The following is a 14,503-nucleotide window of genomic DNA, read 5'->3' as shown; positions in this document are numbered from 1 at the left end:
TAATTGGATCAAACCAGTATTTATGTCATGTGAATCTTTGTGTTCCTAAAAAAAAAAAAAAAAGCCAATTTGGACTTGGTATCAAGTTCGAACAATTCAATTTCATTTTTAATGGAACTACATTGAGCAAACTTAGTCCAACAAGTAATGGCTTTGAGAGCAACCTGCAAGTTTAGGTTACTTGTAGAAGAAACTTGCACCACCTACCATCTAGTGGTCCCAAAAAGTGAATGCTGGATTTGAGTGCTGCAAAGGAAGAGTGATGGTGCCACTTCAAGTAACCCACTCAAGTTTAATATTACCAATTTTATTCAGCACCAGTTTGATACAGCTGGAAAACGGCATTTCTTAATCAGATGATAGCTGGAATGTACTCCCAGTTGAATTCTTTTGATGCAAATCTTAATTTGCCAGACATTTACAGGTATTTAAATCAGAGTAACAGCAGTTGAATATAGACCATTCCATTTAAGGTTCACAGCTGCTCAGGAAATCAAGCAAACTGCCTAAAGTACATCAATATTCAGAAGCAAATACAAATCCATTCCATCAGTAAGCTACCCTAAACAGCACCACCCAATATGAGTCTATAGCAAAATTCATGGTGACCACCTTCCTGACTGGCAGTCTGGCACACAAGGCAAGCTGTGGGGCAAAGCCTAGCCGAAGATTGCAGTGCATGTACTGGGTAAACTGGTTGATAGTGGGGTAGCTGGGTTTTTCCCAAAGCAGTGTTACAGAAGGCACTGGGGAAACTGATTAGTGAACCATCTGAAGGGATTTTGTCGAAGTGGCAATAGATTTTGCAGTAGCCAAATGCATCATTGAGACCATAGGATACCAGAAAGCGTAGTGGGGGATTTGGTAGAATTGTCAACTGCAGCCAGCAGTAATGGGTTTGGGGGTAGCTGGACGCATTACAGGCCAATTAAAATTCCAGAAGGCATAGGGGTTTGGGTATAATTGATATTTGGGGACAGCAGGAGTAGGTTTTGGGGTAGTTAGACCCTTGAAATACCAGAATGGAAAGGGGTATTTGGGGACAGCAGGAGTAGGTTTTGGGGTTGTTAGACCCTTGAAATTCCAGAAGGCATAGGGGTTTGGGTATAATTGATATTTGGGGACAGCAGGAGTAGGTTTTGGGGTAGTTAGACCCTTGAAATACCAGAATGGAAAGGGGTATTTGGGGACAGCAGGAGTAGGTTTTGGGGTAACTGGGTAGTAAGGGATGGGATAGGGAGCAAATAGGGGATACACAGGTGGAAGTGCAGTGGGAGCAACAGTTGTAGTAACTGGAGCTTTTGACAAGCTAAAAGGAAACCACGGGTAGAATGCTGGGAATTTAGGATATGGGAATGTGGTAGGTGCTGGAGTAGTAATGGTATAGTATGGGAAATATATCAAAGGTGTAGCTGGAGTAGGAGTACTTGTCAAAGGGCACACCAGGGTCATCTCTCCACCTGCAGAACGCAGCCTCAAGGTAGGGCCTGAGTCCTAGGACCAAAAAAATAAAAAAATAATAAACTGGTTAAGCAATTCCACTTGTCAAACCTGTGTCTAGATGTGGAACACTTCTGGCTCCATGTCCAAGTGCTTTGCTTGCCTAGTTGATCTAGTAGATACTCAGAACTATGGAAAGACTGACATAGGCTGGAAGCATTGCATCTAATGAAATGTGTGCCTTGCATTTACTTCAGCAAGTTCTGTACTTGCATCCTCTCAGAAGGTCCGGCACCGTGTGTCCCATCAAGGTTAAGCATGACCATTCCACCACACCAATGTCAACCCATTAATGATCACATCATATTGACGAGCACAGCTTACCCTCAGCTCCACACAGGGTGTGGTAAAGGGAACTGTAATAAGCAGCTGTCCAGGGCCTTGGTCCACGTTGTAACCACATTTCCCACAGACTGCCAGCAGGGGTTCCCATGAGCCACTCACTGTAGCAACAACCCAGTGGTTAATGCTGATGTGGGGATCCAAGGAGCCACAGCTTGCTTAACTGAGCATGAAACCCAGCCATGTGTTCAGTAAAACCAATGTCATCCTGTACACATACAAAGCCAAGCTGCAGAAACGCATCCCTGTCACCATCTTAAGCACTCCCAACATGCATTAGCCAGTACTTGGTCAAGTACCATTAATCCTTGAGTTAGAGAAAGAGGCCAGACACGGTTGAGACCCAAAGAAATGGCTAAACAAGATTCAGTCATGAATCTTGTGACCACAGCTGCAGAGAAATTTGAGCACACCCTTGTTTCCACCCACAATCATGAACTGCTTTCCCCACCAAGTTCAGTTACACTTCATATGGGGTTCTGTACAGTGTACAAATACACTCTCCTGATATTGCTGTACATCACTAGAAATACATGGGATGATTCTTCAATATACACATTGCCCAGCCATTTGCAGCATATCACTATATGTGACCACATATTGTCCAAGTGGTTGTACTTCATGCAAAGTTGAATTTCACTCACCCTTTACACTAAGCTCTTCTGTTACAGCCCCCTCCAGCTTAACCACCATACTGGAGGAGCCACAGGAGACCGTAGGGGGAGAGGGGGAACTCTCAGGACAGGACATCATTACAGGAATCCCCCAGACTTGCAGTGGCAGGGTATAATAGCCACGCTGAGATCGAACACAAGGAACGAGAATCATTTGAAAGCCGTAGCTATGGGGGGGGGGGGGGGGAAATCATGGGGCTACATGGCAATAACACACCCGTCTGGTCACATAGCAGCCATTATAGGGAGCCACCAGTGTTGCATCTCGTCGTGCCCGTCTGACAGAGAAGCCACAGTGGGAAGGCAGCTGTGACAGGGGTACTGCTGGGGCACCATCTACAGGACAGTCACCATACCACTATAAGCCACAAAGGGATCAATAACTGAAAATTCACCACCTCAAGTCACTCACCTCTACCCACCCGCAGGTGGGAAACCTTATTTCCCCTCAATTTCAATGACATGCCATCATGGCCACACTGCACTGACAGCCCCAACTGCTCCAGTCTCTCCTGATCACCTGCAAGACACACTCTAGTAATCACAGGATGTTCTGCATTATCCCAGAGACTAGAAACCCTCCAAATAGTGAGCATTTTCACCACACAATAGACCCCCCTAAACATATAGTAACCACAACCTTTGTAAAGAACCTGGTCCGACTGGTAACCATGACCATAAACCAGACTCCCGTTAGCTGCCTCGATAGCGTTAGTCGCATTCCCAGCACTGGGTGGCATCAGAGAGCTGCGACCCATTTGTAACCTGCCGAAACCATTTCTCTCCGCATTTTGGTCTCGGTCATCGCTCTTCCGAATAGCTTCTCCGAGGTTCAAAGGAGGATCAACTCTGCTTGCAGTAATCATCCCATGGTTTAGTAACAAACAGCTGTATGTCAGTATTAAAAGGTAACGTATGCCAATTACTGACGGCATTACACGCTTGCAAGCTGGCTCACAGGATAGCAAAAACCTCCTAACACAACACGAAAAGGAGTAATGAAAACATGTGTTTATAAATACTGGTTTTGCCCAATTAAAATTACTGGACGCGTTAGGCTACATTTTCACGTGTATTTTACGAAATTCCAGTAAATAGACTTCCTTCTTTAGAATCACGTTAAAGTTTAATTTGGCGCAACCTTTTCTTCAAGAGGCGGTCGACATAGAACCAGAAATTATTCCCCGGCTAGACATTCTGTCCATTTCCGGCCAATATTTTCACTAACGGTACAGTTTCTCATGCCAGTCCATGATTTATTTAGTAGCTTAACGCTCCCTTTGGATCAGCAAAGCTTAATTTGAATTTGATGTAAGTTCATCCTATTTATTTGAACACGTGTTCATTTTATTTAAACTTTTACTTTTTTTATTGGTTTATTTGAACTTCTCATTTGAAACATCACCCACCGTGGATTTGCCGTCACATTTTTACAAACTTTATGTATTGCCTTCGTTTTTTCCTTTATATTATATAGTAGATGCGGAACACATTGGCAAACCAATGGTATGTCGTGCTATCCACAAAATATGTGTGTACTCAAAATGATACTGCATATTTTTCTAGTTTTTCTCCCTTAAAAACTTCATAGAATATTTAAAGGGTTTATAAGCTTATACGGATAAACCATGTATTATTCCTTATAAGACGACTAGGAGAAGAACATTTTGTTAATTCTCTACATATACTTTAATTTTTAAATTCTTACTGGGCTCAGCTGTATTGTTAAGGTGAATGAACCCTCATCTTCAGATGGACAATAAGCAACTACATATAATCAGATAGGCCTATGACTTCCCCGTGTGTCCCCTAGTCCCCATTCACCGGGTCGTGGAGCATTTTGTGCCGGGCCGCGGCGAACGGATAACAGAGGCTGTTTTATTTTGGAAAACACTTCCATCTGTGGCTCATAAGCAACGCACTTGGTGATTACAGTAAAATCCCGTTAAGAATATCGTCTATAACGGACGAGGTCCGCTGGTCTCGGCCGTGAGCCTTTAAGAACATGCAGAAAAAGCATCTCATACAGCGGAATCGCATTATAACGAAATTTCGCTGATAACGGACAAACGATTTGGTCCTCAGGGCCGCTTTTAGCTGTAGTTTTGTTCGGTTATAACGGGCATGCATGCTCCATCTACAAAGTGCGTGGCGTGCCAGTGATATCCAGCTGTAGTTTTATTCGCTATAACGGACATACAGGCTCTCATTCAGGACTTTAATTCAGCGGGATGGTGAGTTATTTTTTTACGCACTTTGTTTTTAGTTGTTTCTATACCGGTCCGTGAAAATAATGTTTGACATGAAATTGGTTCATAGCGCAAAAAAGGTTGGGGACGGTTACACGTCTCCGTACGTCTCTTAACACGCCCGCCCCTCCGCCCCCGGTTCGTGGAAATGTTAACGGAATAAAACCGGTCAGTGGTAGCAAAATGGTTGGGGAGCACTGCACTACTATGACATGGGTCCTCATCTTCATCCTTTGACACATGGTTTAATTTATGTAATGCATTCAGTGATATCAGGCAACATCTGAGAAATAATCAACTATGTATAAAAGCATGAGTCTCTATTGTGGTAGTAGGATCTGTTAGATAATAATACCATTGCTCTTTGGGAAGAGACCATTTATTACATGTAAAAGTCAGTGTTGATTATGTTAAAAGTACTGGGGGGACAAACATCTCCAAAGTCCACCCCATTCCATCCATCCATTCATCCCCAATGAATACTTAACATTAGCTAAAGTCAACAGTCAGATAAATGTTGGGATTAATAACTCCTACCATTTTTAATTATGTTTTTATGGCCCTATTTCATTCTAACTTGATGACAAGTTTTTCTGGTTCCAACTTGATTGTAATAACATTGAATATATTTCCATCTGTCCATGTTCCAGTTGTTACACACACTGAGATTTTCTATATTTGCATGTTACTTAAGATTTACTAAAAATACATTCAATATTCTCTTCTAACAAATTTACTGTATGTTCACCATTTGAGTAACTTTTATTGGCAAGAAAAGAATAACAGTTATGACAATATAATCCATCCATTTTCCAACCTGCTTATCCATCCTATCGCGGGATGTCCAGAGCCTATCCCGGAAGTAATAGGCACGAGGCAGGGAACAACCCAGGATGGGGGGACCAGGCCATCGCAGGGCACACTCACACACCATTCACTCACACATGTACACCTACGGCCAATTTAGTAACTCCATTTAGCCTCAGCATGTCTTTGGACTGTGGGGGGAAACTGGAGTACCCGGAGGAAACCCCACGACGACATGGGGAGAACATGCACACATGTGACCCAGGCAGAGACTCAAACCCGGGTCCTACTGTTCTGCCTAACGGTGTATGGCCAGCTGAACCCTGTATATTCAGGCTATGGAAAGATTTGCAGTTGACATAGTCTGCCTCTACAGGTTCAAATGGGGCCTGGATATGGACATAGGTGCAGTCTTACACCCATAACATTGGGGGAACCTTGGAAGGAGAGGATTAAGTTAATAAAGTTGATTGTCAGTCTGTAGGCTACTTTACATTTATTTGAATTGTCATATTAGCGATCGCTAGCTAATACGATGGAAGAACTAACAGCGTTAGCCCAGAGTCAGCGGGAGTATCAGGAGTGTAGCCTGATGTGCCTCATGGAATTATAGCTGAACCAGAATATTCCCGATGAGAATGCATCTGTTGAAGGCTTCCACACTGTTCGGGCTGATAGGGACAGCTCCATAAGCGGTAAGCAGAAAGGAGAGGGGCTTGCTGTTCTTTACAACAACCGGGGGTGTAACCCTGCTCATATATCAATTAAAGAACGGATTTGTTGCCTGGACATTTAACTGAGCACTGTTGCACTCAGGCCATATGTGACCCTCCAGCACAAAACTGTATGGAAGTCGCATGGCCATAGTTTTAGATATTTTTTGAGGATTTTTTTGTGCTCTTTCATTTGATACCATAATCCTAATTTCTAATTTTTGACCCAAGTGTACAGTTTTGTGATCTTGGTGGCTGTTTATGTTCCTCCCTCCACTAACGCCACAGCTGCATGTGACACTGTCACGCATACAGTTCCTCTCCCTTCCCCTCACTGGGTAAGTCAGATTGTAAACTGATTCACATCACCCCTACTATGTGGCTATCGTGAAGAGGGAGCCTGTGACCACAAGGAGTATTAGGAGGTGGTCAGAGGAGGCCTTGGTAGAACTACAGGGTTGCTTTGAGGTGACAGACTGGCAAGCGCTATGTGAGCCCCATGGTGAGGACATCAGTGGGCTTACTGAGTGTATCACTGATTACATAACCTTCTGCACCGACTCTATTGTCCATTATAAGAATTATGTAAATAAAGAGCCCTGGATACTAAAGACATCAAAGCCCTCCTCAACAAGAAGAGGGCCTTCAGAGAGGGCAATAGAGAGGAGGTGAGAATGATTCAGAGATTATTGAGGGGCAAGATCAGAAAGGCTAAGGACAATTATAGGAGAAAGCTGGAGTGGAAACTCCAGAAAAGCATGAGAGAGGTGCGGAGAGGCATGAAGAACATCACTGGATTCAGGCCATCCAACAGCAGAGGGGCTGAGGGCGGTGAGGACAAAGCCAACGAGTTGAATTTGTTCAACAGATTCGACACTGCAGTTAATGCCTACCCCCTTTCTCACTTATCTGCAGTCAGCCTGCAATCCTCAGCCACGCCACTCTCTCTCCCCCTCTCTCCTCCTTGTACCATAGCCTCCTATGAAAGACCTGACACCCCTTTCTCACCTGTCGCTTTCACTTACAACCAAGTTCAGAGACAGCTGAGAAGACTCCAGGACCAGACGGGGTGAGTCCCCATGCCCTCGAGGCTGCAGAGGGTCCCAGTACAATGGAAAACGTCATGCCTCACTCCTGTACCAAAGGCGTCACATCCATTGGTCCCCATGATTACAGACCTGTGATACTGACTTCCCACATCATGAAGACCCTGGAAAGGCTCATCCTCGACCATCTCTGTCCCATGGTCAGACCACATCTGGACCCCCTTTAGTTGGCTTACCAGCCCCACCTTGGAGCTGAGGACGCCATCTACCTGCTCAATCGTGTCTACGTCCATCTGGACTAATTGGCGAGCACTGTGAGGGTCATGTTCTTTGACTTTTCCAGTGCATTCAATACCATGAGGCCGACTCCCCTGGGTGAGAAGCTGACTGCGATACAGGTGGATGCCTCTCTAGTGTCCTGGATTGTAGATTACCTGACAGAAAGACCACAATATGTGCGTCTTAACCGCTGTGTGTCTAACAAGGTGATCAGCAACACCAGGGCACCACAAGGGACAGTCCTCTCTCCTTTCCTATTCACCCTCTACACTACAGACTTCAGCTATTGCACAGAGACCTGCCATCTTCAGAAGTTTTCTGATGGCTCAGCGGTGGTTGGATGCATCAGTGGAGGTGATAAGATGGGGTATCGGGCTGTGGTGGATTCTTTTGTCGCGTGGTGCGAGCAGAATCATCTGCAGCTGAATGTGACAAAGACCAAGGAAATGATTGTGGACTTTAGGAGGACCAGAAAACCAGTGACCCTTGTTTCAGTGGACATAGTGGAGGACTACAAATACCTTGGAGTATACATTGATAAACTGGACTAAAAACACAACTGCACTGCGCAAGAAGGGCCAGAGCCCTCTATTTTCTGAGGCGGTTGAGGTCTTTTAACATCTGTAGGACAATGCTCAGGGTATTCTATGAGTCTGTTGTGGCCAGTGCCATACAGTACTCTACGCTGTTGCATGCTGGGGCAGCAGGCTGAGAGTAGCGGCTGCCAACAGACTCAAAAAACTGATCCGCAAGGTCAGTAATGTTGTGGGGATGGAGCTGGACCCTCTAAAGGTGGTGTTGGAGAGGCGGATGTTATCTAAGTTCAGGACAATGCTGGACAATACCTCCCACCCCCTCCATGACGTGCTGGATAGTCACAGGAGCATGTTCAGTGAGAGACTAAGATTACCCAAATGCTCCACTGAACGACACAGGAAATCATTCCTGCCTGTGGTTCTCGGGATGGCATGGATTATCTGGTCACCCTACTTCAATTTGGATAGAGACAAAGCTACACTATATTACCAAAAGTATTGGGACACCTTTACACATGAACTTTACTGACATCCCATTATTAATACATAGGCTTTAATATGGAGTTGGCCCACCCTTTGCAACTATAACAGCTTCCACTCTTCTGGGAAGGCTGTCCACAAAGTTTAGAAGTGTGTTTATGGGAATTTTTGACCATTCTTTCAAGAGAACATTTGTGAGGTCAGGCACTGGCTCACAGTCTCCGCTCTAATTCATCTCAAAGGTGTTCTGTTGGGTTGAGGTCAGGGCTCTGCACAGGCCAGTCAAGTTCTTCCACATCAGACTCGCTCATCCATATCCTTATGGACCTTGCTTTGTGCACTGGTGCGCAGTCATGTCGGAATAGGAAGGGGCCATCCCTAAACTGTTCCCACAAGGTTGGGGAGCATGAAGCTGTCTAAAATGGTATCAAATGCTGCAGCATTAAAAGTTCCTTTCACTGGAATTAAAGGGCCAAGCCCAACCCCTTGGGGTTTAACATCTTTAAACTGGTACAATGCACTCAGGCAATTACCGCTCTCTGGGCAACCACCAAACCCAGACTCGTCCATCAGACTGCCACACAGAAGCGTGATTTGTCACTCCAGAAATCATGTCTCTACTGCTCTGGAATCCAGTGGCGGCGTGCTTTACTCCACTGCATCCGACGCTTTGCGTTGCACTTGGTGATGTTCTTGAGCTAATATGAAGACCACAAGAAGTTTGGAGGCCTGTAGCTACTGACCCTGCAGACAGTTGATGACTAATACACAATGTGCCTCAGCATGCATTGCCCACGCTCTGTGGTTTTTACGTGGCCTTACATTTGTGGCTAAGTTGTTTTTCCCAATTGCTTCCACTTTGTTTTAATACCACTAACAGTTGACTGTGGAATATTTAGTAGCGAGGAAATTTCACAAATGGACTTATTGTACAGGTGGCATCCTATTATGGTACCAGACTTGAATTCACTGAACTGAAAGCAACCCACTCTTTCACAAATGTTTGTAGAAGCAGCCTGCATGCCTAGGTGCTTGATTTTATATACAGTCAGGGAAATAATTATTTGACCCCCTGCTAAATTCTTGTTAATAATATATCTTTTGCTGTTTAAATAAACATACCACTGAAATTACAGACTTCTCATTTATTTATTAATGGGGCAACTTAGGAATTCAGCAGGGGGTCAAATAATTATTCCCCTCACTGTACCTGTGGCTATGGAAATGATTGGAACACCAGAATTCAATGATTTGGAGGGATGTCCCAATACTGTTGGCAATTTAGTGTATTACAAAAGCACTGGGAGGTTTTAAAGCAACAGATTTTCAGGTGTACTCCAACTGACTGCATGCATTCTCTGAGACCATCCAAATCATTTTCATCCTTGCTATTTAAAATTACTCAGACAGGTTTGTGAAATTTTTTTTCCATGGTACACCATTTAATAACAATCTCAACATTTAAAACAATATAGAGTTTTGCAATAACGCGCTACATAAGAAATGTACTGCTTTAAAAATACAGTAATTTGTCTTTCACAGTGGAGCTATCCATTGCCTACGCCATGATTGTTGTAATGATATACCCCCAATTCGGGTTTAAAAAGTCCCGAGTTTTTCCACTGGTATATACGACTTTATAGTGGCGTTTATATGCTCTCATATCTTTTTATTAATCAAACAAAAATATAAACATGACCAATCGTTGCTGTAGTCTTTACCAGTTCTTAACCGTTTACGGACACATTGGATGCATAAACATAACCAGGAAAGAAAAAAGAACAGCGGTAGAAGAAAGTCACGTTTTATTTACGACATTCTAAGTTATATGTGAATTTTCACCAAAATCTGGGACAATCCGGGAACCAACTGGTAGAAAGAAATAAAACGGAGGACAGAAACCTTCCAAATACAGTGACTATTTTAGTAACATACAATAGACTATTTTACATTTGTAAAGATCCGAGTGCATATCCATGGTGTGACGTTTCGAATGAGAAGCAGAAAAGAGGTGTTCAAATAAATGGGATAAACTTTCATCACATTGAATGAAACTTTACTGATCCCAGGAGAGCGTAAAAACTTAATGTGATTGTTAAGAAAGAAGTCTATTTACCGGAATATCGTAAAATACACGTGAAAATGTAGCATGACGTCTGCGTTAATTTTAATTGGACTGAACCAGTATTTATAAGGATGTGTTTTCAAAATCCTTTTAGTGTTTTGCTAGGTTTTTGCCATCCTGTGAATCAGATTGTACGTGTGCAATGGCGCCAGTAATCGGGATAAATTACCTTTTAATACTGATATACAGCTGTTTGTTACTAAACCATGGGATGATTACTGCAAGCAGAGTTGATCCTCCTTTGAACCTCGAAGTTATTCGGAAAAGCGATGACCGAGACCAAAATGCGGAGAGAAATGGTTTCGGCAGGTTACAAATGGGTCGCAGCTCTCTGATGCCACCCAGTGCTGGGAATGCGACTAACGCTATCGAGGCAGCTAACGGGAGTCTGGTTTATGGTCATGGTTACCAGTCGGACCAGGTTCTTTACAAAGGTTGTGGTTACTGTATGTTTAGGGGGGTCTATTGTGTGGTGAAAATGGTCACTATTTGGAGGGTTTCTAGTCTCTGGGATAATGCAGAACATCCTGTGATTACTAGAGTGTGTCTTGCAGGTGATCAGGAGAGACTGGAGCAGTTGGGGCTGTCAGTGCAGTGTGGCCATGATGGCATGTCATTGAAATTGAGGGGAAATAAGGTTTCCCACCTGCGGGTGGGTAGAGGTGAGTGACTTGAGGTGGTGAATTTTCAGTTATTGATCCCTTTGTGGCTCATAGTGGTATGGTGACTGTCCTGTAGATGGTGCCCCAGCAGTACCCCTGTCACAGCTGCCTTCCCACTGTGGCTTCTCTGTCAGACGGGCACGACGAGATGCAACACTGGTGGCTCCCTATAATGGCTGCTATGTGACCAGACAGGTGTGTTATTGCCATGTAGCCCCATGATTCCCCCCCCATAGCTACGGCTTTCAAATGATTCTCGTTCCTTGTGTTCGATCCCAGCGTGGCTATTATACCCTGCCACTGCAAGTCTGGGGGATTCCTGTAATGATGTCCTGTCCTGAGAGTTCCCCCTCTCCCCCTACGGTCTCCTGTGGCTCCTCCAGTATGGTGGTTAAGCTGGAGGGGGCTGTAGCAGAAGAGCTTAGTGTAAAGGGTGAGTGAAATTCAACTTTGCATGAAGTACAACCACTTGGACAATATGTGGTCACATATAGTGATATGCTGCAAATGGCTGGGCAATGTGTATATTGAAGAATCATCCCATGTATTTCTAGTGATGTACAGCAATATCAGGAGTGTATTTGTACACTACAGAACCCCATATGAAGTGTAACTGAACTTGGTGGGGAAAGCGGTTCATGATTGTGGGTGGAAACAAGAGTGTGCTCAAATTTTTCTGCAGCTGTGGTCAACTGATTCATGACTGAATCTTGTTTAGCCATTTCTTTGGGTCTCAACCGTGTCTGGCCTCTTTCTCTAACTCAAGGATTAATGGTACTGGCTAATGCATATTGGGAGTGCTTAAGATGGTGACAGGGATGCATTTCTGCAGCTTGGCTTTGTATGTGTACAGGATGACATTGGTTTTACTGAACACATGGCTGGGTTTCATGCTCAGTTAAGCAAGCTGTGGCTCCTTGGATCCCCACATCAGCATTAACCACTGGGTTGTTGCTACAGTGAGTGGCTCATGGGAACCCCTGCTGGCAGTCTGTGGGAAATGTGGTTACAACGTGGACCAAGGCCCTGGACAGCTGCTTATTACAGTTCCCTTTACCACACCCTGTGTGGAGCTGAGGGTAAGCTGTGCTCATCAGTGTGATCATTAATGGGTTGACATTGGTGTAGTGGAATGGTCATGCTTAACCTTGATGGGACACGTGGTGCCAGACCTTCTGAGAGGATGCAAGTACAGAACTTGCTGAAGTAAATGCAAGGCACACATTTCATTAGATGCAATGCTTCTAGCCTATGTCAGTCTTTCCATAGTTCTGAGTATCTACTAGATCAACTAGGCAAGCAAAGCACTTGGACATGGAGCCAGAAGTGTTCCACATCTAGACACAGGTTTGACAAGTGGAATTGCTTAACCAGTTTTATTTTTTTTTTTTTTGGTCCTAGGACTCAGGCCCTACCTTGAGGCTGCGTTCTGCAGGTGGAGAGATGACCCTGGTGTGCCCTTTGACAAGTACTCCTACTCCAGCTACACCTTTGATATATTTCCCATACTATACCATTACTACTCCAGCACCTACCACACCCCCATATCCTAAATTCCCAGCATTCTACCCGTGGTTTCCTTTTAGCTTGTTAAAAGCTCCAGTTACTACAACTGTTGCTCCCACTGTATTTCCACCTGTGTATCCCCCGTTTGCTCCCTATCCTGTCCCTTACTACCCAGTTACCCCAAAGCCTACTCCTGCTGTCCCCAAATACCCCTTTCCATTCTGGTATTTCAAGGGTCCAACTACCCCAAAGCCTACTCCTGCTGCCCTCCAATACCAGTTCCAAAACCCCCCTAAATTCTGGTATTCCTTGATAGGTCTACCTACCCCAAAGCCTACTCCTGCTGTCCCCAAATACCCCTTTCCATTCTGGTATTTCAAGGGTCCAACTACCCCAAAGCCTACTCCTGCTGTCCCCAAATACCAGTTCCAAAACCCCCCTAAATTCTGGTATTCCTTGATAGGTCTACCTACCCCAAAGCCTACTCCTGCTGTCCCCAAATACCCCTTTCCATTCTGGTATTTCAAGGGTCCAACTACCCCAAAGCCTACTCCTGCTGCCCTCCAATACCAGTTCCAAAACCCCCCTAGATTCTGGTATTCCTTAATGGGTCTACCTACCCCAAAACCTACTGCTGCCGTCCAATACCAGTTCCAAAACCCCCTTAAATTCTGGTATCCCTTGGGTTCTCCTACCCCTACGCCACCTACTGCTGCCCTCCAATACCAGCTGTACAGTGGTTCCTTTCCCTAAGCACCCTGTAATGTATCAGCTGACCCAAATAACATACCAAATCCCCTACTGCACTTTCTGATCCTATTGTCCCAATGAGGTTGTAGCAGTCAAATCCTTATAGTCAATTTGCTTAAATCCCTTCATCTAGTCCACTAACCAGTTTTCCACAATGCCCTCTAACACTGCTTTGGGAAAACCCCACTATCAACCAGTTTACCCAGTACATTCACTGCAATCTTCTGCTAGGCTTTTCCCCACAGCTTGCCTTGTGTGCCAGACTGCCAGTCAGGAAGGTGGTCGCCATGAATTTTGCTATAGACTCATATTGGGTGGTGCTGTTTAGGGTAGCTTACTGATGGAATGGATTTGTATTTGCTTCTGAATATTGATGTACTTTAGGCAGTTTGCTTGATTTCCTGAGCAGCTGTGAACCTTAAATGGAATGGTCTATATTCAACTGCTGTTACTGATTTAAATACCTGTAAATGTCTGGCAAATTAAGATTTGCATCAAAAGAATTCAACTGGGAGTACATTCCAGCTACCATCTGACTAAGAAATGCCATTTTCCAGCTGTATCAAACTGGTGCTGAATAAAATTGGTAATATTAAACTTGAGTGGGTTACTTGAAGTGGCACCATCACTCTTCCTTTGCAGCACTCAAATCCAGCATTCACTTTTTGGGACCACTAGATGGTAGGTGGTGTAGTTCTTGGGGGAGGAACTGGCATTACTTGTACAAGTAAGCTGAACTTGCAGATTGACCTCATGAGTAGGCATCCCACAGCCAGGCTCCCTTCAGAGACAACCAGCCACAGGGCTGCTGGAGATTTACGACAGCACGGCCTC

At 44.5% G+C, this 14,503-nt stretch overlaps 2 protein-coding genes across 3 annotated transcripts; one reads left to right on the top strand and one right to left on the bottom strand.

Moving 5' to 3' along the window:
• Nucleotides 1-291: 291 nt before the first annotated feature.
• Nucleotides 292-3,502, bottom strand: LOC125748084 (mucin-2-like). 2 transcript variants are annotated; one of them, XM_049023897.1, is made up of 7 exons: nucleotides 3,157-3,502; nucleotides 2,929-3,036; nucleotides 2,734-2,852; nucleotides 2,487-2,640; nucleotides 1,825-1,943; nucleotides 1,056-1,494; nucleotides 292-989 (listed from the first exon to the last, which is right to left on the bottom strand). In XM_049023897.1, the coding sequence occupies exons 1-7, from the start codon at nucleotides 3,449-3,451 to the stop codon at nucleotides 874-876; spliced, it is 1,350 nt and encodes a 449-aa protein (XP_048879854.1). In that variant the 5' UTR covers nucleotides 3,452-3,502; the 3' UTR covers nucleotides 292-873. The 2 variants fall into 2 exon arrangements, with proteins under 2 accessions (XP_048879854.1, XP_048879853.1); XM_049023896.1 differs by having other exon boundaries at nucleotides 292-1,494.
• Nucleotides 3,020-14,266, top strand: LOC125748083 (WAS/WASL-interacting protein family member 3-like). The gene is made up of 7 exons (XM_049023895.1): nucleotides 3,020-3,027; nucleotides 10,929-11,185; nucleotides 11,306-11,413; nucleotides 11,490-11,608; nucleotides 11,693-11,846; nucleotides 12,374-12,492; nucleotides 12,815-14,266. Exons 2-7 carry the CDS (start codon nucleotides 10,963-10,965, stop codon nucleotides 13,670-13,672), a joined length of 1,581 nt encoding a protein of 526 aa, XP_048879852.1. The 5' UTR covers nucleotides 3,020-3,027; nucleotides 10,929-10,962; the 3' UTR covers nucleotides 13,673-14,266.
• Nucleotides 14,267-14,503: the final 237 nt, after the last annotated feature.

This window comes from Brienomyrus brachyistius, chromosome 8 (genome assembly GCF_023856365.1).
Source record: "Brienomyrus brachyistius isolate T26 chromosome 8, BBRACH_0.4, whole genome shotgun sequence".
NCBI classification, from domain to species: Eukaryota; Metazoa; Chordata; class Actinopteri; order Osteoglossiformes; family Mormyridae; genus Brienomyrus; species Brienomyrus brachyistius.
The sequence above is the reverse complement of the archived record's forward strand: the minus strand, read 5'-3'. Positions and strand labels throughout refer to the sequence as shown.